This window comes from Rhynchophorus ferrugineus, unplaced genomic scaffold, assembly GCF_030347505.1.
Source record: "Rhynchophorus ferrugineus isolate W39M unplaced genomic scaffold, kcgeb_rfMv2 rfM9, whole genome shotgun sequence".
NCBI classification, from domain to species: Eukaryota; Metazoa; Arthropoda; class Insecta; order Coleoptera; family Curculionidae; genus Rhynchophorus; species Rhynchophorus ferrugineus.
Window position 1 is genome coordinate 42,304,250 of NW_027472588.1, and position 27,333 is coordinate 42,331,582.

Below are 27,333 nucleotides of genomic sequence, written 5' to 3' on the forward strand. Positions count from 1 at the left end.
TTGAAAATTACTGCTTCTATAGGCCAGATCTTCTAGTAAAACTAGCAGTGATCTATTGGAAAATATATCTGCTGAAGTTAATTGAAAAATCCCGGCCTGCCACATAGATGGCGCTACTAGAATTAAATCCATATGTTTTTTATTAGTTAGCCCTAACCCTCAAAAGATGCGTGTATAAATTTGACAGCTGTCGGATCATTAGTTTGTAAATTATAGCGTTTTGAGTGAAGCAACATTTGTTATTGTGAAAAACAAAAGCTCACTTTTGACCAAAAACAAGTCAGTGAAAACGATGGCAAAAATCCATGAATTGAACTTCGAATTGCTTCCTCATCCACCGTATTCTCCAGATCTGGCCCCCAGCGACTATTTCCTGTTCACAGATCTCAAAAGAATGCTCGTTGAGAAGAAAATTTCGTCGAATGAAGAGGTGATCGCCGAAACTGAGGCCTATTTTGAGGCAAAGGACAAATCGTACTACAAAAATGGTATCGAAATGTTAGAGGGTCGCTTAATCATTGTATCACCCTTGAAGGGAATTATTTATGTTGAATAAAAGAAACTAATTTTGCCAAAATAATGTGTTTTACTATGCTAGGCCGGGGACTTCTAGTCAAGTTTAGTGTAACAAATGTTACTCTTTAGAACTGAAAATAATACCTTTCTTCCAATATCTCAAAAAATAATGTAGCCCAATTATTCCATCATTGAATTTAACGTAAAATGATTTATAAGCCCCATAATTCTCATTATTGTACGAAAAAATCGCTTATTTTCAAAACTATATATTTATTTTGAATGGAACGAAAATTCACATTAAATTGTTTTGAATTTATATTTTTTAAGTTAGAAGAAGTAAAAAAAGAATCTTTCATTTTTCAAAAATACATTTTTTGTTGGATAAATAATTTGTATAAAATTTAACATAAAAATTCTGAAATTCTCATCAACCTACGAATCTTTGAATAGAAATGACAGTAAAAACTATGAATATTACAAAAAATCGTCATCAGAATAATCATCGAAAAATGTAACAAGATTTTAATATGAATTTAGTTTAATTTTCAGTCAATGTGTATAAGTTTACTCAATTAAAACATCAAGTGAGTGACATAACATATTTTGTTTTCACTGGTCATGATATTAGTATGCGAAATGATATACTTAAACAAAGGTTTTTGTCACTGTAAAACCAAATTTACAAACATCAACGCAATCAAATAAAAAGAAAATATCATATTATTCATTTTATTATACAAATACGTTTGTACTCAAAAACATCCACTAACAGAACACAAAGTGGCTTATATAATAACACACATATATTCCTAATAACTTTTAAAATATAAATATAGGGTGGGGTAAAAGTCCCGCTACCATTTTGAGCTCAGTTTCACTTTAACTATTGTGTTATGTAGATGTCTAAATAGTGACAATATTTATTGAAATATTCGTTCCATTATTGCCACCCAGTGGAAACAGCGTCACTGGTAGCGGGAATCTTTCCCCACGTTGTATATAGGACATTAGATTAAATACATTTATACAACAAATATCACATTTCAGCACTTAAATAAGTTTACATAGATAGTACAAATACATAATTTAATTGTCATATATCGTAAATATACTTTAGTAAAAGCAAACTGTTGAAGATTAAACTGGTCTAATTACAAGGCATTCTCGACCGGGGTCTGTCCTCTGGTCAAGGCGATATTTCCATTGACTTCACTGGATGGTGTAGGTGATGACGAATCTCGCAATGAACCGCATCCCAATTTCTGCTTCAGCAAATTGAAAATCTTCCTCTTGCAAATAAATATGATGAATATAAGGATTCCTGCAAAATAAAATTATATTTGTTAGGCTACTCGTTTTTGACTGTTAAAAAATATTGCAAAAATAAAGATAGATTAGTGGGCGGGCGGGGTTTCCTGAAACAATCAAAACAAACAATCACTTAGGCGTGTAAAGTATTCAAGAATGTTAATGGAAGTCCAAGAGCACAATAGAAAACCAAATTCTAGTTTTCCCTTGAAAAATTGCATATTACCGGAGGAAATGTTAATATGCATGTTATAAAAAAATGTAAACATCTAAAAAAAAATTTCGTAATTGTATAAATTAAATTTTTTAATAGAAAATAAACAATATAATTCATTTTTCCCTTTATATAATGATATAGGAATTTACACCAATGTAACAGTATAATTACACATTTTTGATAGAAAAATTGCATATTACCCTTGGCGGATATATTAATATCCCTATTAGGAAATAATGTAAACATCTAAAATAATGTAAACAACCAGAGAAATATTAATAATTAAATAGATTGGTTTTTTTATAAAAATAAACAAACATAATTGATTTTTCCTTTAAAATAAGGAGAAAGGAATATGCACCAAAGTAACACTATAAATATACATTTTTGTAAGAAAAATTGCATATTACCTTTGGCGGATAAATTAATATCCCTATTAGGAAATAATGTAAAAATCTAAAATAATGTAAACAACCAGAGAAATATTTATAATTAAATAAATTGTTTTTTCTTATAAAAATAAACAAAGGTAATTGATTTTTCCTTTAAAATAAGGAGAAAGGAATATGCACCAAAGTAACACTATAAATATACATTTTTGTAAGAAAAATTGCATATTACCTTTGGCGGATATATTAATATCCCTATTATCATATAATGAAAACATCTAAAAAAATGTAAACAACCAAAGATATATTTATAATTAAGTAAATTGGTTTTTTTTATAAAAATAAACAAATCTAATTGATTTTTCCTTTAAAATAAGGAGAAAGGAATATGCACCAAAGTAACACTATAATTATACATTTTTGTAAGAAGAATTGCATATTACCCTTGGCGGATATATTAATATCCCTATTAGCAAATAATGGAAACATCTAAAAAAATGTAAACAACCAGAGAAATATTTATAATTAAATAAATTGGTTTTTCTATAAAAATAAACAAACATAATTGACTTTTCTTTTAAAATAAGGAGAAAGGGATATGCACCAAAGTAACACTGTATTTATAGCGGATATTATTATATCCTTGGCCGATATATTAATATCCCTATTAGGAAATAATGTAGACATCTAAAATAATGTAAACAACCAGAGAAATATTTATAATTAAATAAATTTATTTTTCTAAAAAAATAAACAAACAATTGATTTTTCCTTTAAAATAAGGAGAAAGGGATATGCACCAAAGTAACACTATATTTATAGGTTTTTGATAGAAAAATTGCATATTACCGTTGGCGGATATATTAATATCCATATTAGCAAAACATGAAAACATCCAAAATAATGTAAACAACCAAAGATATATTTATAATTAAATAAATTGGTTTTTTTTATAAAAATAAACAAATGTAATTAATTTTCCCTTTAAAATAAGGAGAAAGGGATATGCACCAAAGTAACACTATAATTATACATTTTTGATAGAAAAATTGCATATTACCCTTGGCGGATATGTTAATATCTCTATTAGGAAATAATATAAACATCTAAAATAATGTAAACAACCAAAGAAATATTTTTAATTAAATAAATTGGTTTTTTTTATAAAAATAAACAAATGTAATTAATTTTCCCTTTAAAATAAGGAGAAAGGGATATGCACCAAAGTAACACTATAATTATACATTTTTGATAGAAAAATTGCATATTACCCTTGGCGGATATGTTAATATCTCTATTAGGAAATAATATAAACATCTAAAATAATGTAAACAACCAAAGAAACATTTTTAATTAAATAAATTGTTTTTTTTTTATAAAAATAAACAAAGGTAATTAATTTTTCCTTTAAAATAAGGAGAAAGGAATATGCACCAAAGTAACACTATAATTATACATTTTTGATAGAAAAATTGCATATTACCCTTGGCGGATATGTTAATATCTCTATTAGGAAATAATATAAACATCTAAAATAATGTAAACAACCAAAGAAATATTTTTAATTAAATATATTGTTTTTTTTTATAAAAATAAACAAAGGTAATTAATTTTTCCTTTAAAATAAGGAGAAAGGAATATGCACCAAAGTAACACTATAATTATACATTTTTGTAAGAAAAATTGCATATTACCCTTGGCGGATATATTAATATCCCTATTAGGAAATAATGTAAACATCTAAAAAATTGTAAACAAACAAAGATATATTTATAATTAAATAAATTGGTTTTTTTTATAAAAATAAACAAATCTAATTAATTTTTCCTTTAAAATAAGGAGAAAGGGGTATGCACCAAAGTAACACTATAATTATAGGTTTTTGATAGAAAAATTGCATATTACCCTTGGCGGATATATTAATATACCTATTAGGAATTAATGTAAACATCTAAAATAATGTAAACAACCACAGAAATATTTATAATTAAATAAATTGGTTTTTCTATAAAAATAAACAAACATAATTGATTTTTCCTTTAAAATAAGGAGAAAGGGATACGCACCAAAGTAACACTATATTTATAGGTTTTTGATAGAAAAATTGCATATTACCGTTGGCGGATATATTAATATCCATATTAGCAAAAAATGTAAACATCTAAAATAACGTAAACAACCAGAAAAATATTTATAATTAAATACATTGTTTTTTCTTATAAAATAAACAAAGGTAATTGATTTTGCCTTTAAAATAAAGAGAAAGGAATATGCACCAAATAACACTATAAATATACATTTTTGTAAGAAAAATTGCATATTACCCTTGGCGGATATATTAATATCCCTATTAGCAAATAATGTAAACATCTAAAAAAATGTAAACAACCAGAGAAATATTTATAATTAAATAAATAGTTTTTTTTATAAAAATAAACAAAGGTAATTGATTTTTCCTTTAAAATAAGGAGAAAGGGATATGCACCAAAGTAACACTATAATTATACATTTTTTATAGAAAAATTGCATATTACCCTTGGCGGATATATTAATATCCTTATTAGCAAATAATGTAAACATCTAAAAAAATGTAAACCACGGTAGATATTTTTCTATATTAAAAAGATTATTTTTTTTATAAAAATAAACAAACATAATTGATTTGTGTTTAAAAATAAGGAGAAAGGGATATGCACCAAAGTAACACTATAGTTATAAATTTTTAATAGAAAAATTGCATATTACCCTTGGTGGAAATATTAATATCCATATTATCAAAAAATGTAAACAACTAAAAAAATATTTCCTGATTAAATAAATTGAATTGTTTAATACAAAGACATAATGCATTTCTGCCTTTAAATAAGAAGTTAGGAATTTACACCTAACTAAACCTAAATGTATTCATTTTTATTAGAAAAACAGCATGATACCGTTGGTGGATTAGTAGTAGAATAATATATTATTTTAAATAAATAAATAGGGTTAGATAGAAATTAAGGTAAATTGTCTGTATACAGTAGAATATAGAATAACTATAGTAGATGGGTTAAATAAGGTTTTTATTTTTATTTAGTTAATACAAGGATTATAATGTACATATTTTATTTTAAGACTTTGTGTTAAAAATTTAAGTTTGAAGTGAAGGAAAATCTATAGTGGAGAATAGTTTGAAGGTGCCTGAAGAATTTTGTAAATAAGATAATAAATCAATTTTTATAACAAAAACGCAGTATTATTCATTCCCCCTCGTACATCTAATATCAGTATTCAAAAGAAGTAACAACATATTATATTAACGATATATTAATTTTGGAGTTAACATATTCCATATCTTACCTTGCGAACATGTAATGGTATCCAGAATAATTTCCAGCGTTTTCGAAAATCCACTGTACGATTCCATATTGTTGAAAAATGTGGTCAATAGTTCGGTAAACCATATTAAACCCATTATAACGGCAAGTTTTAAGATCAGTGCTAATCTGAAACAAGCAAAACAGGTTTTAAATAAATATCTATGTGATATCATTTTAATTTTTTAATAAAAATATATTTTTATAACCATGGGTTTTTTTTGTAAAGCACCACCTAATTCTGCCATATACTTTGGAAAAAAATAGATTACTTCAATATTTGAAAGGGTCTCGCAAAATGTACACATGATTTAATTTTTACTCTAAAGCGTTGACTAACTATAGGACATATAACAGGTCAGTTGAAAAGTTCCCAGTCTGACACATAGATGGGGCTATTAGAATTAAATCCATATGTTTTTTAGTTTCTCAATCTTTTGTTTAGTTCAAAAGATGCGCGTATAATTTTGACAGCTGTTGGATCATTAGTTTGTGAATTATAGCATTTTGAGTGAAGCAACTTTTGTTATTGTGAAAAAATACCGTTACCGACGAAAACATTTTAAAAAAATCCACAAAATGACTTTGAATGGCCGTAAATTGAAATTGAATGAAATAGCAGATACTTTAAAGATATCAACTGAACGTGTACGTCATATCATTCACGAATATTTGGGTATGAGCAAGCTATGTGCAAAGTGGGTACCGCGCGATCTCACTTTTGACCAAAATCAACGACCAGTTGATGATTCGGAGCAGTGTTTGAAGATGATCAAGCGTAATAAAACCGAGATTTTTCGTCGATATGTGACAATGAATGAAACGTGGTTCCATCATTTCACTCCGAAGTCCAATTGACAGTCATAAGAGTGGGAAAACGGTCGGCTGGCAAGGTTATGGCGTCGGTATTTTGGGAAGCGCATGGAATAAATTTTATTGACTACCTTCGGTCGCGTGTCACAAGTCAGTGAAAACGATGGCAAAAATCCATGAATTGGGCTTCGCATTGCTTCCTCATCCACCGTATTCTCCAGATCTGATCCCCAGCGACTATTTCTTGTTCTCAGATCTCAAAAGAATGCTCGCTGGGAAGAAATTTTCGTCGAATAAAAAGGTGATCGGTGAAACTGAGGCCTATTTTGAAGCAAAGGACAAATCGTACTAGAAAGATGCTATCGAGAAGTTGGAGGGTCGCTATAATCAGTGTATCACCCTTGAAGGGGATTATGTTGAATAAAAAAAGCTAATTTTGTTAAAAAAATTTGTTTTACTGTTAATGTATTTTTATTGTTGAACAAATACATTAATTTAAGACATTTGTATTACGAAATATAATCGAAATATCTTACAACTTACCTATCTTTTGCCAAAACAAATCTTCCGCTTTCAGATCTCCTAAGTCCATCATTCATTTTATTTATTTCGTTTTGTACTCGTATACAATAAACTGCTGTTTTGACGAATAGTACGATATTGGCTGTTTGGAAAGCCAAATATGGAATGAGCAAGAAGACAATTCTTCCGTAATTCACTAAAACAAAAAATATATAAACTCTTAGTTTGAAAAGTATCGAAGAGGTCAAATGGAACTTCTGAATATTGCTTTTAAAGGAATAAAAATTTTAAGAGCATATAATAAAATGAAGGAACGCTTAATAGTTCAATTTACGTATTCAGATGAGACATGGATATTTCAGAATGGGACCAATATACCTAATAAATAATAATAAATTTCTTATGTCTATATTATATTTACATGGCATGCAGAAAATATTCATTAAGCGATCTTCTGTATAAAATATTATCTTAATTAATTAGTCTTATTCTATAGCTTATTCTAAAATGTACATGTGTCAAGTAATCATATCAGGTGGTGTTAAACGTTTTAGTCTACGCACTTCACTATCACGTCGCATATTTAGCTGATTAGCGAGTACATTGGGATGCACTGACACTCTTTCGAAGTACTTCACACGAACACGTTGAATTACACTCGTTATAGGTTCTAGAAGAATATCGCGTTGTATCATTTCATTTGATGCTCGAACATAGTACGGAGCATCTACAATGGCACGCAACACATTATTTTGGAACGATGTATGTTAGATATATTAGTCTTGCTAGCGGTTCCCCATAGTTGTATTCCGTATGACCAAATAAGCTTGAGTATAGATTTATACAATAATATTTTTTTGTTATCTAATGATAACTTGGATTTGTCCGATAAGCCAATACATTTAGTAGAGTTTAAGTCCAAGTTGTTTCCGTTTGGCGAGTTGTGTTTTTTCCAAATTAGCCGTCGATCGTTAGGAGCTTATATAGCCGATGGTCACTCATGGCAAGATGATAATAAAAATAGTGTTTTGACAACAAAAGTTGATGGAAAAATTATTATTTTAAAGCCAAATAGATTTAAAATTCAGAGTTGATACGGCGACATTGCGACGTTTTGACTTCACAGATATAGATGACGTATGTACAAAGTAATTTTGGATTGACAGTAGTAGAGTGAGTATTTTAGATATCGGAAAAAACACAAAAGACAAAAATATGTGCAACTAAATCTAACACTAGCGTTGAAAATATTTGTTTCGTACTTAGAGTTCATCCCAGAAGATATCCGGTCTTACCCAGCCTGGTTACCGGCGTGGCTGGATTCATTTGCCTTGTCGGATTTTACACTCCTGCCTTTTGGACAACCACAAATAATAGAAATACACAAACACAACAAACAAACACCGCAAGAGTAGGTGGACCGTCCTGTCGCCTTTACCACTGCGCCAACCAAGCATGGTTATGGGGCTTCTTAGAACCAAAGTTTTTATTCCATTACCGTAAAACTTATCTGCATTGATGTACAAAATCATAGAGAGAAAATGAACACGATACAGTAAAACTGCGGCTTAATTTTGAATGAATGTTACGAATTTAACTTTAATTAATCATAATCAAAATAAAATATTGTTTTAATTTTGCTAATTTTATATATATATATATATATATATATATATATATATATATATATATATATATAATAAATTACGTACCATTTTCAATAAAACAGTACAGATTACCAATCCGTGGCTGAATCAGATCCGGAAGGAAATTGGTATTCTCCAGGATGATGAGCAAAATCATATGACAGAAGGCGACGCCCCATCCATATAAACAGTAATAGACGAACCTCCGGAGATTTTTCTTCTTGTAGGCGACACAGATCGGTTTCTTGGGACTCCTGGAAATAACGAATATTATAAGTCTCTTTAGATAGTACAAATATCGTGTATTCAAAGTTATTTTGTACAAACTTTATAAACTCTGAGTTTTAGTTCAGTTTGGCTTTGACTTAATTTGACAAAATTCTAATCTAATTAAAATAATTGAACAAAAATGTTATCAAATATAATTTAATTTAACATTATAGTACATCTAAAAACTACAGTTAATTATACAGCCACAATAGTTTATAGGCTATAGTTATAACATCTTATTACAATTGCTTTCAAGAATTTTGCATACGTCTGACAACCGGACGACTTTGACAGACTCATTCGTTTACTTGTTCGAACTAATCAGATAGCAAAGAGACACACTTTTTAACTAGAATAAAAAGAGAAGGAAAATATTGTTTGATTTCGAAACTAATTTACAAATTTCGGCAGGCAATACATTAAACACCTTGATGACGCATATACAAAAAAACTTTGAATATACTATAAATTCATTTACATATGACATGACGATTTATTAATAATTCAATATAAAGGCGCAATTAAAGAAACGTCATGTAGGTGTTATATATGTTTCCGTGATAAGAGTATCATTTCTGTCGATAGGAAAATAAAAACACGCATTCCAAATTCTATAAATACATTCCAGATTATTTGAAAAATATGTGTGGGCGAGACATTTTTTAATATAATATTCGGAATTCAACCTTGCCACAGTTACAGTCATTGATATTTCAATTTCTTTTAATCAATTCTATAAACGGTAGTTATATGTCATTAATATCATTTATATAATGCATAAAAAAGCGTACAAATTTTCAAAAATAACTTAATAATAATGGATTGTAGAAAAACAATTTTATTAATTACATTTCGATACTGATCATTAATATATATATATATATATATATATATATATATATATATATATATATATATATATATATATATATACAGTTTTATATATTACAGTTATAATTAATGAGGAAAAACTGAACCAAGTGATTTTCACATATTTCTTTTAAAACCAGCTTGACACCATTATGGCAGTTTTGTAGAGATCAGAACAACTGGTAATGAAATGGGACTGACTATACGATGTATGTATCAGAACATCCCAAGCAATCTCTCTACATTTTTGTCGAGTTACTAAAGATGTATATGGTCAAGTATTATCTTGATGTATGATAACATTTTTCCTATTGATGAATTCAGGATACTCTTTAGCCACGTGCTTCGATAGCTTTAGTTGTTGACAATATAGGGTCGAATATAAATACATTTTAGAGGATAAAGGATAACAGAATACATTAGGTGCATTTGTAACCAACTTCAGATGGAAGTGTCACTGACAGACTTCACTTTTCGTCGAAATTTAAACAAAAATATTTTTCAGTGCCTCTGAAAATGTCTGAATTTGTTCCGAATAAATCGCAATCGCATGAAATGTTACTTCTTTACTTCAATTGTTCAATGTTCAATGTTGGAACCATGGGTTTGAAGGCTTTATTCGATGAAACACTCGCTGTCGAACACATCTGATGTGTTTGAGCACTATACAAAAAATAGCCGGAATACGAAGCACAACAATGTTATTCTTCAGTATGACAACGTTCAACCACATGTTACCGTTGAAGATATACGTGGAGACATTAAAATACCAAAAAATGTATCCATTCGTGTATAGCTTCAAAAAATACAACGTTCTGCCGAGATGGAATCCTTAAATTACCTGAAAAAATAGTAAAAAATAGCGACTATCGATGGATAATAATTTGAATAAAATTCTACCGATTTCCCACAATAAACTTTCAAATTACAAAAAAAACTAATTTATAGTCAATTTTCTCGAAAGATACGCGACTTTAAACCCATCTATTAAGAAAAATCGAAATTACTTTTCCCATCCTTATATTTTACCCACAGTAACTGTAAATATATATTAATAGATGTGGGAGGTAGTCGAAGTAGGATTTTTGAAGTTATACGGAGCAAGCCAGCTCAGTTGCATTGTTAAAATATTCTAAAATATTCATGGATTCGTAATGTTACCACACGGATCTAAGAAAGCATTAACATAAGTTGTATCTCGTCTTCACATCCCGCCAACACCATACAAGATTAATAAGCAAAAAAAAACGGCTTCTATATTTAAATATCACAAAATTGGTAGGAAATGTTCATGGCCAAAGACGAAAAACACATATAGGTTAATTTCGATAACAGGAAATAGTGTTATATTGTTTTAAAATGTTCGTAACGTAATATTTAATTCACTAAATTATTTAGAATGTTCTTCTTCGATCTTATCAACATGATACTTCAAGGTCTACCTAAACAATTTACTTGAAAATTAACGAAAACCTTTATATATCCCCCACTATCTGAAAGGAATACCTCCAAATTTATTTACGCCTACTATGATTAAATAAATCAGTTCAATAATATTTTATTACATACCATACTCTAATGACAAATAAACCTTAATTATATTCAATTTCAATCAACACCAAAAAAAACATGTTTTATATAAAAGTTAAATTAAGAGTGTAATTATTTTTCAACTCAATCCCCCAATAGCAACAGGCGCGACATCAAAAAACAGACTATATTATAAAAATAGACTGTAATACACATAATGGTCTTCATATTAATTAATATAAGCGTTAGTATATTGAGGTGTACCATTACTTTAATCAGATATAATGGATATTTTTTATTCTGCAACTAGACTAACGCCCATATATTTAATTTCTATTAAAGCATTTAAATAATTAACTATAACAGTTTTTACATTACGACAACTATTTATGATGATATAACAGTTTTATATTTAAACTGTATAAAATGATATATGATACAGCATCTTTTAGTACTTTTATAGTCACTCTTAATAACATAAAATAGGTTACGTGTTTCTTATGTTATTTTAGGGTATTTTACCGAAACAACACACCAAACTATTAAAATCTATTAAATTACTCTCCGATAAAAGAAGCCAAAACAGATGCTATGTCGTTTTTTTAAAGAGATATGATTTCATCGCTGAAGATATGTGGCAAAAAGCTGATCCAATTAATGTTCACAATTAAGACAGTTTTGCATTGCAAGCACTGCAGCCAAACGCTGGTATTAGTCAATAAAGCACTTCATCAAAACTTCAAACTCATGATAGCTCACCTCAAAAACGACCCTCGATTTGAAATATTTATTTTAATCACCGAAAAACACAAATGCTTCTAATTTACTATTAAACTTTTTTGAAAAAACTCACCCCTCGCGAGATTCGATCCTAGTACGTTATAGCCGAAAAGCTACAACTTTAACCAATACGGCTAATTACTACATTGAGCTTGTTTTGTTATCTATCTTTATATTCATTAAATTTTTTTGATATTTTCGATGTTTTTAAATGTAATAAAAATTTAAAATAAATAATTTTGTTAGAGTTTTAGTTTTAAAGATTCATTACGATAAATACGACATCACTAAATTTTTAACCATTCGGAATTAAAAAAGAAAAGTCGTAACATGACATGATGATATTATGTGTACGGAAGCTTCAGCTAATAAAAATTAATTATGCCCATATTATGAACAATTAAATCAAAATAGCGAGGGCCATTATCTTCTACCGGAAGTCACAAATATCTTATTGGTGTGCTCACCAACAAACACTGCATATAAATTATAAAATATATTTAATGATAACTAATGATCAAGTTTTTTTTTATTTATTGTAGTTATTTTATTAGAAGTACAAGAATAGTAGTTAATTATATTCATGTTATAATAAGTAACTTAAGTTACGTAATGATTTATTAAAAGAAATGTTTGCACAGTATTTTTACACCAAAAACTGTCTCAATGGATGATAAACCGATAAAAAAACCACAAAAATGCAGCAAATTTCCATAAGCAGGCCCTGATCTTATAAAATATTATATTATTAATCAAATATTAAATTCTGATTTAAAAAGAAATAACAGGTGAATTGAAAAGTCCTCGGCCTACCATAGTAAAACAATTATTTTTGGCAAAATTAGTTTTTTTTATTCAACATAATTCCCTTCAAGGGTAATACACTGATTATAGCGACCCTCCAACTTTTCGATACCATTTTTGTAGTACGATTTGTCCTTTGCTTCAAAATAGGCCTCAGTTTCGGCGATCACCTCTTCATTCGATGAAAAATTCTTCCCAACGAGCATTCTTATGAGATCTGAGAACAGAAAATAGCCGCTGGGGGTCAGATCTGGAGAATACGGTGGATGAAGAAACAATTCGAAACCCAATTCATGGATTTTTGACACGGTGTATTGTCTTGGTGAAGCAGCACTTTCTTTTTCTTCAAATGCGACCGTTTTCGCCAATTTCGTCCTTCAAACGGTCCAATAAAGATAAATAATAGTCGCTGTTGATGGTCCTTCCTTTTTCAATGTAGTCAATGAAAATTATACCATACGCATCCCAAAATACAAATGCCATAACCTTGCCAGCCGACTGTTGCTGTTTCCCACGCTTTGGAGCGGGTTCATCATGTGAACTCGGATGATTGTCGATTGGACTTCAGAGTGAAATGATGGAGCCATGTTTCATCCATTGTCACATATCGACGAAATATCTCGGGTTTATTACGCTTGATCATCTTCAAACACTGCTCCGAATCATCAACTCATCGTTATTTTTGGCCAAAAATGAGCTCGCGCGGCACCCACTTTGCACGGAGTTTTCTCACACCCAAATATTCGCGAATAATATTATGTACACGTTCAGTTGATATCTTTAGAGTGTCTGCTATTTCATTCAATTTCAATTTACGGTCATTCAAAATCATTTTGTGGATTTTTTTAATGTTTTCGTCGGTAACAAACTTGATGGTTGATTTTCCTGAGGCAGTGTCCGGAAACTCCGCATCAAGCCAAGTTGTTGCTTCAACTGTATTTTTTTCCTTCAAAAAACAATATTTTATCAACACGCGAAATTCCTATTTATCCATTTTTTTCACAATAACAAAAGTTGCTTCACTCAAAATTCTGTAATTCACAAACTAATGATCCGACAGCTGTCAAATTTATACATGCATCTTTTGAGGGTTAGGACTAACTAAAAACATATGGATTTAAATCTAGTAGCGCCATCCATGTGTCAGGCCGGGGACTTTTATAGTTCGTATTGGAGAACCATATGGCTTGAGAATTAATAAAGAAAATACCGAAAAAGACAGCTTGATGTCTTCCAACTGTGAATGTTTGAGGAAAATCCAAAAGAGAATCACTACATAGTATAAAACAAAGTCGCCTTTTCTGTCCCTATATCCCTATGTGCGCTTAAATCTTTAAAACTACGCGACGGATTTTGATGCGGTTTTTTTTCAATAGATAGAGTGATTCAAGAGGAAGGTTTATATGTATAATACATGCATAATATACTAAGGCAACATTGCTAATTTTAGAGGTTTCTAACGTGATGTCGTAAATTAACCTATTCTTTTAGGCTTATTTAGCAAATAGCAAAAACCCTGCCTAACCCTACGAGTTAGATCAAATTAATGTACTACAGTATTGTACACCATAAAAAGGTCTACAAAAAAGTCCGCGATGGTATAAGTTTATCTTTTAGGGATAACCCACATTAACCATTTTTATTGTTTACTTTTTACGTGAGAAAATGGCTTATTTACGAAGCTATTTTAAGCAATACGGCATTAATCCTTATCGAATTAAGTACCTTAAATACAGTGTGCAATTAATATAGAACCATATTGAGGTTCCTTACAGCATGTAAATTAAACAAATATTTTCAGAGATATTACAAATTTAAAATTTGCGTTTAAAAATGTGTAATGTAATAAAAATTGTATGAATTTAGATATTCCAAAGATAGCAGGAAATCTTCATAGTAAGTATAGGGGAAGAGGAATTGTTTTACTCCAAATTTAATACGTGCAGGCCAAGGGCAGTAATGAATGAACCAAAAATACTGGATCGATTTTAATCATGTTTTCATTGAGTGACATAGGCATATATATTTTATGCCCGTGCAAAGTCGGAGCGGGCCGCTATGTTTTTATTTACAACGTTCATATTTTTTCTGTAGTGTATTTAATTTAGTATCAGCATTACACCCGTGCGAAGCCGGGGCGGGTCGCTAGTAATTAATAAACACCATATACGAAATTCAAATTCTTCAGATCCCTTGCTTTTTCTAAAGAAGTTAGAACACCTTCTTTGTCAAAAAGAATTTCAGATAATCTTGGTTATGAAATAGAAAAAAAGCTCTAATCCTGTAAAACCTCAAAAAAATTCTTAAAAAAAAAATTAAAAAATACTCAGAAAGATGAAGAGTCATTTTGCCATTTTGCTAAAGGAATATTTATTTTTCTTTCCAAGGTCCTGGTTATAACAACGCCTTCAGTAATGCTAGTTATTTATAATTCTATTCGTATATTTGTAGAAAGTTCTGAATAAAACATAACACTGTTTATTATTATAATAACATTTTATAATAATTTTCCTATAGTCAAACATCAGTTTACACTTCAAAATTACAACAATATTTACTGAAATCCGTATATTTTTAGAAATTATTAACCTGAGGTTAAGTTACTCAAATAAATAATCGTAAGAATTAACATTAGTTGTCGTCGACCTATATTTTGTTCTAAAAACCAACCAAACCAAAATAGAAACTATATAGATCCGAACATCAAAAATTTAAATTGATAATAATATAATTTTATGGATACTTTAACACTGATTTATATCTTATTTAATATGAAGTAGAAATAAAAATTATATCATTAAATAAAACACTTTGAAGAATAAATAATCTTTTGTGGCGACCGCCACAACCCTTTAGGCCACCACCAATTCACCATCAACAACTACAAAGGTTGGCAACGCCGGTGGATTGGTACCATGCAGTTCTGGAGTATAAAAGGCCATCACGACGATGTCTCGCTTTTTTTCTTATCACCGTCCCCTTGTAACAGTACCACTTCCACAGCGCTACCGTACTTCCTTCACCTTAACCTAATATCCTGTCCATTCTCCCATCGACCACATGTATCAATCGTAAGTTAGAATAAACAACTTTGATTCAACCAGTGTTTTTAGTTCCCGTGCAAATTCCTTCCAAAAATAGTAGTGAGTGTTCTGACAAATAATCGCAGCGGCAGTCACACATTTCGACCGATTGACCGACCCGACGAACATTCCTACAATTGGTGACCCCGACGTGATCAAAGTGCCTAACAGGTAAATCAACTCAACATAAGCCGCTCGACACGTGCATGGAAGGATAGCACGAGGAACGGAACTCATCAACATCACGTGGTCGACGACATCCCACGAGACTAGCCCGATGGACGAAAACCACAGAAGCCCATCATGTATACCAGCAACACATGAGCACCCTCGCATCACGAAACGGGACACGTAACACATTTACAGGTACCCTCAAACAAAGCTAAACGCCTCAAGACGAACGACGTCCTGCTACAGTTCCGATGGCAGCTGATCCCGTAAAACTCCTCGCTCAGGTTGGGATCCCCATCTCATCAGCAGTCCCCGGGCGTTTGTTTGCGTGATTGCGGGTGCATTCCGGAACTTGCATCACATATAGGTACGTTCCACGGCTGTTCCACTAGGAGGGGAGTTATGTGGCGACCGCCACAACCCTTTAGGCCACCACCAATTCACCATCAACAACTACAAAGGTTGGCAACGCCGGTGGATTGGTACCATGCAGTTCTGGAGTATAAAAGGCCATCACGACGATGTCTCGCTTTTTTTCTTATCACCGTCCCCTTGTAACAGTACCACTTCCACAGCGCTACCGTACTTCCTTCACCTTAACCTAATATCCTGTCCATTCTCCCATCGACCACATGTATCAATCGTAAGTTAGAATAAACAACTTTGATTCAACCAGTGTTTTTAGTTCCCGTGCAAATTCCTTCCAAAAATAGTAGTGAGTGTTCTGACAAATAATCGCAGCGGCAGTCACACATTTCGACCGATTGACCGACCCGACGAACATTCCTACACTTTAATAGAGGTTTTATAGGTTCTTTTCATCGATTCGTCACGAAATAGGTAAACTATTATCTGAAAATTATTCAGACTTGTAAAAGACTTAAACAATAACGAGAATGCTCGAAGAATGTGGCAAAAACAGTAAAGTTTTGACTGAGAAATAAGCAATCTCCCTCAACTTTGGCTATGATTTGATGGTGTATATTAATGAGGAATGACTGTTGACTATTCTTAATGAAAATTGCTCCAATATAGTCAGCTCCAAATTGGATATTATTAAAAAGTTTCTTTAATATGTTTTTTTTATTATTTTATTATTACATTGTTACTAGTCGTTTCCGTCTAACCTACAATTTGTCTTTATGATAACTTAAATCTAGGTATATATCTAGGAGAACCCATCGGCCCTATCTCAGTCTCTGGTGAAATAATGTTTATACATGTCACTGCTCTATTTTTTATTATATGCACCTCACTACACAACACTACACAAGATCAGATGGTTTGATTCTTTTGGGTCTGTATCCTGTTATGATGGTATCCAAAAGTTGCAATATTTCAATATTCTCATGAGAATGAAGTCTTTCCTCATGCCCCTTTCCAATTCTCTTGATTGTTCGACTGACTGTGGGTATCTGAAGGTCCCAATGTAGGTACTCAGTCCTATTGTATTTAGGTGCACCCACAATACTTCTCAGGACTTTGTTCTGAAAAATTTGTATTTAATTTACATTACTCTTTGCAGAACATCCCCATAATTCAACTGTCTTTCGTCTGTTCAAACGTCAATTGAAATAATTCAAATGTCCATATAGGTTTCAGTATTTACTCATATAATAGCAATTTATAATGTACTGATAATTGTGATTTTCTTCCATTTAGTCTGTACATTTTCCTAAATTTCAATTCCAGTTCTTTTTTTTCTTATTTATATGTTCCAGCGAAGTTTTGCATCAAGATTCATTCCGAGATATTTAGAGTTCTTGCGATATGGAATGATAGTATTATTTAATGTTATTGGTGCTTGTACGGTCTGTTTATAGGTGAACTGCACATGTACAAATTTGCCTTCATTAATTCTTATTTTCCAAGCTTGTGTCCTATTATTTACATTGTCACTTGCCTGTTGTAATTTTCGTGAGGCTTCTTCACCATTGTCTCCGACAGCTATAATCGCAGTACCATCAGCAAATGTAGCCATCGTAATATTCTCCATTTGTAGTATATCACAAGTGCAGAATAGATAAAGCATTGGTCCTAGTACACTTCCTTGTGGGACACCTGCTTTAGCTTTTTTTATTGTAGAGTAAGCTTCTTCTTGTTTGACTCCAAACATTCTGGTTGTAATGTATGATTTTAATAGTTCGGTGTGTTGTTTTGGTAACATTTTCTGTAGTTTATGAACAAGGCCTTCATGCCGAACCTTATCGAAGGCTTGTGCTACATCTAAGTATATAGCTGAGCATACTTTTTACTTTCGTAGGCTTTTTCAATAATATCTGTTATTCTTTGGACCTGATCAATTATTGAATGCTTGTTGATAAACCCAAATTGGTGTGTTGGTATTAGGTTTTTTCTCTCTATAATTTTTTAATATGCTTAATGCACTTTTGCAGCAACTGACGAGAGCAAGATTCATTTTTAACAGCGAAATGTCTGCAGTGAAAACGAACGAAACTAAACGAATTCTGACTCTGTAGTTTACTTATGCCATAAACCTACACTATTTTCAATAAACCTATCCTTCCCATTTCCATTTTCGGAAATAAAAATCAAAATATGATGAAAATTATTAAATAATTTGGTAATATTTCACCAGCAACATTACAATATACTTTAATCGATTAAAATTAAATGAAATTCATAAGAAATGTAAATAATAATAAGAACTAACGTGCAAAAGTGCAACAAAATATATTATATATAGTATTTAGAAGAAATACCACAAATACAATGAAATGATTGAGCATACTAAGAACTACTCATGTTAATGCAGAATATTTCAACAAACAAATAACCTTCACCTAAGCCACTGAACACTGTTCATCTATTAAAGCAAAAACCATTTACTAATGATGGAGAACCGTTTTACAATATAAAAGAGAACTTTATGATAGTCCATCTTGTATTTCCGCTTTTATTTATTTTCGATTATATTCGTCTTAATATTAAAATGACTCTTATATGACTTATGTACAAAGAAGAAGACGTTAACTTACCCAAAAGTACTCCAAATGTCGTAAGACATCACATTTACCCAAACATGTGTGGCACACGCGAAGAATATTAATAAATAACCTAGAAAATAAAATATTTATTAGCTTTGGAATGGTTCATATCGCATATTGTTCTCAACTAAACCAAAACGCATATCACTACATAGTATAAAACAAAGTCGCCTTTTCTGTCCCTATATCCCTATGTGCGCTTAAATCTTTAAAACTACGCAACGGATTTTGATGCGGTTTTTTTCAATAGATAGAGTGATTCAAGAGGAAGGTTTATATGTATAATACATGCATAATATACTAAGGCAACATTGCTAATTTGAGAGGTTTCTAACGTGATGTCGTAAATTAACCTATTTTTTAGGCTTATTTAGCAATTAGCAAAAACGCTGCCTAACCCTACGAGTTAGATCAAATTAATGTACTACAGTATTGTACACCATAAAAAGGTCTACAAAAAAGTCCGCGATGGTATATGTTTATCTTTTAGGGATAACCCACATTAACCATTTTTATTGTTTACTTTTTACGTGAGAAAATGGCTTATTTACGAAGCTATTTTAAGCAATACGGCATTAATCCTTATCGAATTAAGTACCTTAAATACAGTGTGCAATTAATATAGATCAATATGGTTCCTTACAGCATGTAAATTAAACAAATATTTTGGGAGATATTACAAATTTAAAATTTGCGTTTAAAAATGTGTAATGTAATAAAAATTGTATGAATTTAGATATTCCAAAGATAGCAGGAAATCTTTATAGTAAGTATAGGGGAAGAGGAATTGTTTTACTCCAAATTTAGTGCGTGCAGGCCAAGGGCAGTAATGAATGAACCAAAAATACTGGATCGATTTTAATCATGTTTTCATTGAGTGACATAGGCATATATATTTTATGCCCGTGCAAAGTCGGAGCGGGCCGCTATGTTTTTATATACAACGTTCATATTTTTTCTGTAGTGTATTTAATTTAGTATCAGCATTGCACCTGTGCGAAGCCGGGGCGGGTCGCTAGTATTTATATATATGCCGATTTCAAAGAAGGAAATAATGATCCTCGATATATATATATATACGTTAGTTATACAATTCCTGTATATCAAAACAAAGGTGTAACAAAACGAACGAAGACTTTCTTGTGTTTCTAGAAAAGACAAAAGCACCATGATTGTTACAAGAGTTAATCCTATTTGATTTATTTAAAACAAAATGTATCTCCTTTCTGGTTCTGGTTAATTAGCTGTAATTTTAAAGAACAGCGTATTAGAGAATTTGAAATAATTTCTGTTGTTTTACGGGAAACCTACAGGACCGGATTGTAACAGGCAAGGTGACAGGACGGTCCACCTACTGTTGTCTATAGTCGCGGGTTCGAATCCTGCTCGGACATGGTCGTAAATATATGTTTGTGATTGTCCTAGGCAAGAGTGTAAAATCCGACAAGGAATAGGATCCCAATCACGTCAGTAACTAGGCTGGGTAAGACCAGATATCTTCTGGGATGATTTCTAAGTTGGTCTAATGCCGAGGACCGTGGCTCACGTTAAACTGTAGATCCTACGGGCCTTGCAGCAATAAATGCACCAACAAATTTAGATACAAATATTACGTAAGAAGAACACAAAACTTATAATAAAAAATGTAATAGAAAGACAACAAAAAGGCAAAAAATAATCTTAAAAACGAATGAAATAAACGAACAAACAATGCTAAGTAATCCAGAAATATAAAAAGCAAACCTCCTACATTATATATGTTAAAAATAAAGAGTAAGTTGATGAGAAACTAACAGTATATTGTACCACGTATGATTTTTTTGATTAATTAGATCTTATATTAGATGTGTTTTGTATAAGTTAATTTATACTGTTCTGTTGTACTTGCATCATTTGCCAAATAAGATCAGTATTGGATAAATACTGCAGATGGCCAAATTATTAGAGGCACTACTCGTATGAATGTAATTTGTAGTTTATTATAGTCAGTTTGTTCATTCTTTGAATAAATGATGATTGATGTTGTTTTTAAAGGTTTATTTTCTTTTAAATAGGTACTGGTATCCTTATTATTTTTTTTTTGTGAAGCCGGAACACAGTATAAGGTTAATAGTTCGGCGCGATTACCTCAAATTTTCAACTTTTCAGAATGGGTGAGACTTCGGACACGTCTCCGAGAAAATATTGAGAGATATAAACGTGGTTATTGAACTTCACATATCCCCAAAGAGATATATACAAGGGTCACTATTTATATTTCGGGAATAGGAGAAAAAAACAAATAATTAAGCTGCGAATATATTTCTGTTGCTTCTCAAAGTACTCGCCACGATGATCGATACACATTTGCATACGCTTAAACTAAGGATTTATTCCATTCCGAATGAGATGTCTTCAAAACGTGATTTTTGAACGCTTTAATAGCTTCTTCGGGCGATGAAAATCGTTGACCACGCAGTTCATTCTTCACGAACGGGAACAAAAAAATCTTTGGGAGCCAGGACTGTACGGCGGATGACCCATCAATTCGATGTTTTGAGTGCTCAAATAGTCTCTTGTTTGAGCCGATGTGTGAGAACTCGAGACTCGAACGATGTGTGTTTGTTTTGCTTATTTCACCGAAAACTGCTGGCAAACAAATGGTTGTGCACCAATCAAAATTTACTATTCTACGATCCTCTAGAGGCACTGTTGCAATATGACCAGCTTTCCAGAAGAAATAGGCCACCATTTTCTTTGAAGTGCTTTATACGCGAACAATTTTTGGGCTCATACGATTATTCATGATTCGTCACCTGTCACGATTTTATAAACGTCTTTCGAAGCACAGCGATTGAATTTCTTTGTACCAATCGACACGAGTCTTTTTTGAGCGATTGCCAAATTGTGTGGGATCCAACGCGAACTCAGGGATGTCTCAATCTCACAATAGGTGACATGACGATCTTTCTTGATCATTTCGCACACAGCACCGATGTTTTCTGGCACAACAGCTGATTTTGGACGACTTTCACGAAACTCGTCAGATAGCGAACTACGACCACGATTGAATGCACTAAATCAGCGATACACGGTGGTTTTTGATGGAGCTTCATCGCTAAAAGTCAAATTAAGTTGATTGATGCACTCTTGATGTGATAATCCACGTCGAAAATCGTAAAAAATCATCGCACGAAAATGTTCGCGATTGAGTTCCATTTTTTACCGAGACGAAAAACACTAAATATAAAATAAACAAATAGCGTCCGTGCGACAAAATGTTCTAAGTACGTATATCGTCAAATATGTCAAACTTTACAAATCAGATGGACTCACATGACAACAGTGTTGTCAATTCCCGAAATATAAATAGTGACCCTCGAAGCAGCTATTGCTTACTAATACTTTGGCCACCCCCTGTCAATCAGTAGTAACACTAGTTGTATATGTAAATATAGTATTTGTATATATGAAAACAATACAAATTCAGAAACAATAGTAAAGAATCTAAACACATACCTCTTATTTTGCATTCCAATTCAGCAGCCGCAAGAATCGAAGAGGCCAGCGTGACCATAAGTAAAAACATGGCGATACAGTAATTGATCAGAATTTTTCCAAACGTATTTCGGACTTCTCCCAGGTAGAAGTATATTAAAACGGTCACTATCAACAAGATTCCGGATAATATCTTGGCTCCGATGGTCCACGCGAACTTCTCTTCGATCTCCGGCTGCTTGAAGCAGCGGAAAAGGAAATAACCGGACATCGATCCCTTGGTGGCGTGCTCCAAGCAATAACCCGTGAAATCGGTGACAGGCTCCATGACGAACTCGTCCGTGTAATTGGAGTAATATCGGAATGAGCCATTTTTAGTAATGGTGTATTGAAGGGTGTTGGTGCTATATATGTTGACGTTTGTGCATCCGGTACCATGGACTATCTCGTAATCGTCTGAAAATATAAATATATCAAATGTACATAACTACAGTGTTAATAAAGTATTTTTATCATTGTTATTAGTTCTACAATATGCCCAACGGTCAATAAGTACTTGTTATTTTGATAACAGGTCAATTGTACCCGGCCCTAACACATAGATGGCGATACTAGAATTAAATCCGTATGTTTTTTACTTAGCGCAGTTTAGTAAGCATCAAAAGATGCGTGTATAAATTTGACAGCTGTCGGAACATTAGTTTCTGAATTATAGCATTTTGAGTGAAGCAACTTTTGTTATTGTGAAAAAAATGGCTTTTTAACCATTAATTTCGAGTGTTGATAAAATATTGCTTTTTGAAGGGAGAAATACAGCAAAAACTTGGCTGGACGCCGAGTTTGCGGACACTGCCCAAGGAAAATCAACCATCAAGGATTGGTACGTTAAGTTTAGACGTGGTAAAGTGAACACCGAAGGCGGTGAATTCAGTGGACGTCCAAAATAGGTTATTACCGACGAAAATATTTAAAAAATGCACAAAATCACTTTGAGTGACCGAAAAGTGAAATTGAATGAAATAGCAGACACTCTAAAGATATCAACTCAACGTGTACGTCATATCATTCACGAATATTTGGGTATGAGAAAGCTCTGCGCAAAGTGTGTGTCGCGCGAGCTCACTTTTGACCAAAAACAACGACGAGTTGATGATTCGGAGCAGTGTTTGAGGGTAATCAAGCGTAATGAACCCGAGTTCTTGCTTCGATATGTGACAATGGATGAAACATGGCTCCATCATTTCACTCCGAAGTCCAATCGACAGTCATCCGAGTGGACTACATACGGTGAACCCGCTCCAAAGCGTGGGAAAAGTTAACAGTCGGCTGACAAGGTTATGGCGTCTGTATTTTGGAATGCGCATATTTTGACAGGTCCTGTGTCTCCTGTGCCACTGCTATTCTGAATAGACTATATATACTGATGACCATGTTCTTCTACAGGGAGTAAAGTAATATGAGTGTATATTATATGATGTTCATATTATTTTGGCTATTCCCTATAGTAGTTAAGATATTTTCAAAAACTAATAGTATAATTGTTATATTCTAAGTGCTTAATGTTTATTCTATTAATCCAGTCATTTATTTAAATATTTTGCTACCACTATTTACTATGCAGAAAAGCAAACTATACAGAAACAGAATTTTTCTCATGAATTAAAGCACTTCGTATATTTAAACATTTGTGTTCATCTAAAAAATTAATTAATTTTGTAAAAACACCTAGTTAAAACACGTCTATATATAAATTATACGGGTATAAATTCTTCTTAATATCTATTAAACATTTTACGACTTCACCAAATGAATGACATCATCAACAATGTTAAATGGAAACCTCGTAGAAGATATTAAGAATGTTCTAAGAAAACTTAAAAGTTCATAAATTAAAAAATACAATAGATTATGAAACATTCGTAAAAACTATAATAATATAAAAAATATATGTCACAAAAAGTATAATGACATTGAGACTATATTATTGATATCAAATATCAGCGTTCGTTGCCAGCCTATATTGTCTGAGACCAAATAACAATACCCTTGAGACAGAAAGAGACAGAGAGAGTGAAGTTAGGTCAGTACTGTTATTCTCGTATAACTGGTGTAATTTATTTCAAAATCACAGTTAATTTTGGTCTTGGTTTATCCTTCGACTGTCCTCACATATATTAACATCACATATATTAACCCTTATTGACATTGGTCACCCAATATATTCGGGTGTTCCGCAGGGCAGTGTTCTTGGCCCATTGTTATATTTATTGTTTACAACTGACCTACCGACCTCAAGAATTGTGGTTGAAAACGTGGCGTATCAAAGCAAATGAGACAAAATCTACCCATGTGACATTCACCCTTTGTCAAAAATCATATAGTGACGAAACGCAAGCAGCTTGGGCTTAAACTAAGCCAAATGTAATAGCTGATGTGGCGTAAATCTAAATTATCATTAGATAACAAGGTTTTGCTTTATATGTCAAAACTTAGGCCCATTTGGACCTATGGTATTGAACTGTGGGGTACTACTAGCAAATCTAACATAGATATCCTCCAAAGGTTCCAGAATAAAGTGTCCAACAAACTGATTCAGCGCGATATCCCCATAGAACTCATAACAAGTGTGATTCGGAATGTTAATGTGAAGTACTCAGAAAGACTATTAGTGCATCCCAATGCACTCGCCAAATAGTTAAATGTGTGCGATGACAGTGTAATGCATAAACTCAAACGCAAACTACCATATGAACTAATTAAGAGACACATAGAGTGAGATTAAATAATCTCTAGAATAACCTACAATAGTTTTTAGTATAAGTTAGGATATAAGTGATCTTCCACATGCCAGGATGGTTATGTTATATAACTGAAATCATATAATAATACTTATTGCCCACGAGCCATGTTGTTGATGTTCTAGGAGATTAATTAAAAAATTGACATTGGTCAGACTTGAATATAAAAAATAATAATAATAGAATTACTAAATAAAAAAAGTTAAGAAAGAAATATATTTTTAAGAAATTATCTGGATAAATAATCTATTATTACACAAAAAGCACAATAATTATTGATACAATATTGACCATAGATGGAGAGAGACAAAAATGAGGAGAGTAATGAAGAATGGATGAGATAACAAAGAGAAGATAAGAGCAAACATAGATCTGAAGGCGTAAACAAAGAGAAAAAACATGAGAGTAGAAACAAAGAAAACGAGAAGTAATTACAGAGTGTTTCAGACAACAAACAAAAAATTACCGTAAATAGAACAAAAGAGAATATTAATAGTAAACATTTTAAGAGAATTTCATAAAGAATAAAGGAAAGATGAGGACATGATACGAATAATCAAATTAATAGCTAAAAAGGATCATGAAAGAAGGACAGGATATAGTCTGATCCAGTGCAAAAAGGGTCTATAAAGCTCAATTGCGTTATTACTTGAATCCAAATTTACTTGTAGGCTTTCATATATTACCTAATAATAAATCACTGCTACTTTTAGATAAAAAAACATATAATACCAATAAAAGAAACGCAAATCTAACGGTTAATATTTATTTTAATGATGTTCTTTTATAGTGTTCAACATCTTGTGCATATGCAACATCTGAAACAACTAAATTTATCGGTTTCAGACGTCACAGTCACAACACTCAATATACATACTTGAAATATTTTTTAGAAACAGACATTGATAAAGAACACGTCCAACCGAAATAAAAAAATTACATATCTCATGACTTTTTTCTGGTTAAAAATTAAACCATATCACTACCGATTTATTGCCTCAGAAGTTCGTGAAAACTTGGCTAATAGTTTCCAAATATTTATGTCCTATTGTAGATAAAAATAGCATCGTCCTATATACTTCAGTTCATTTGATACAATTTATAAATAACCGGAAATCTCAGAAGGAAAAATAAAGTGTACTATTAATAGATCCAACCCAAAAAGATTCAGTTTAATTGAAAGAAAAAAAATTGCTTTGTGACGATTGATTGTTCCCTCGCAGTTAGAAGCAATCAAAATTTATATCGTTTTGATTATTCAAGCCGTAAAGGATTTTGAAATTATCCACAAGCTGATTTATGGAGCATAAATTTTGTTGAGTGTTTATCTCGGTGATTATGTAGTCATTTCTAGGTTTGAATATATATAGGAGATGGACAAAATAATATAAACAGCATGCAGCTTGTTTACTATACAATATCCACTGCCCATAAAACCACTGCAATGTCTCAACGTCACAAATATCCATGACGCATTACTAAAAAAACTTTGATTATATTTGTCTCTATATCATTCAAAGCAAATTCCAAAATAATCTAAACTATTTAGTTAAACTATTTCTTCTGACAATATTTAATTTTAAATTCATTACCACATTAAAAATGAAATAAAAATAATTGAAAATTAAGTCTTAATAATGATTCAATAACAAGAACACACTATAATCCATAAATTTAGTGCTGAAAATCCCTAGAGTGACATTTACATCACTATTGTTTCGTCGTCTTGGATTTCTTAATTGAATGGGAAAACCAAATCTGCTAAAAATACC

At 31.6% G+C, this 27,333-nt stretch overlaps 1 protein-coding gene across 1 annotated transcript in view; it reads right to left on the minus strand.

Annotated features, from left to right (window-relative positions):
- Positions 1-1,232: 1,232 nt before the first annotated feature.
- Positions 1,233-27,333, minus strand: part of LOC143203035 (putative G-protein coupled receptor Mth-like 6) — a 39,826-nt gene continuing 13,725 nt past the window's right edge. Inside the window, exons 2-7 of the mRNA XM_076415131.1 lie at positions 22,785-23,219; positions 19,278-19,356; positions 8,837-9,024; positions 7,146-7,320; positions 5,773-5,918; positions 1,233-1,840 (exon numbers count right to left, since the gene is read on the minus strand). Of these exons, the coding sequence (XP_076271246.1) occupies positions 1,671-1,840; positions 5,773-5,918; positions 7,146-7,320; positions 8,837-9,024; positions 19,278-19,356; positions 22,785-23,219 (1,193 nt within the window). The 3' untranslated portion in view covers positions 1,233-1,670. The remainder of the gene's footprint in view (positions 1,841-5,772; positions 5,919-7,145; positions 7,321-8,836; positions 9,025-19,277; positions 19,357-22,784; positions 23,220-27,333) is intronic.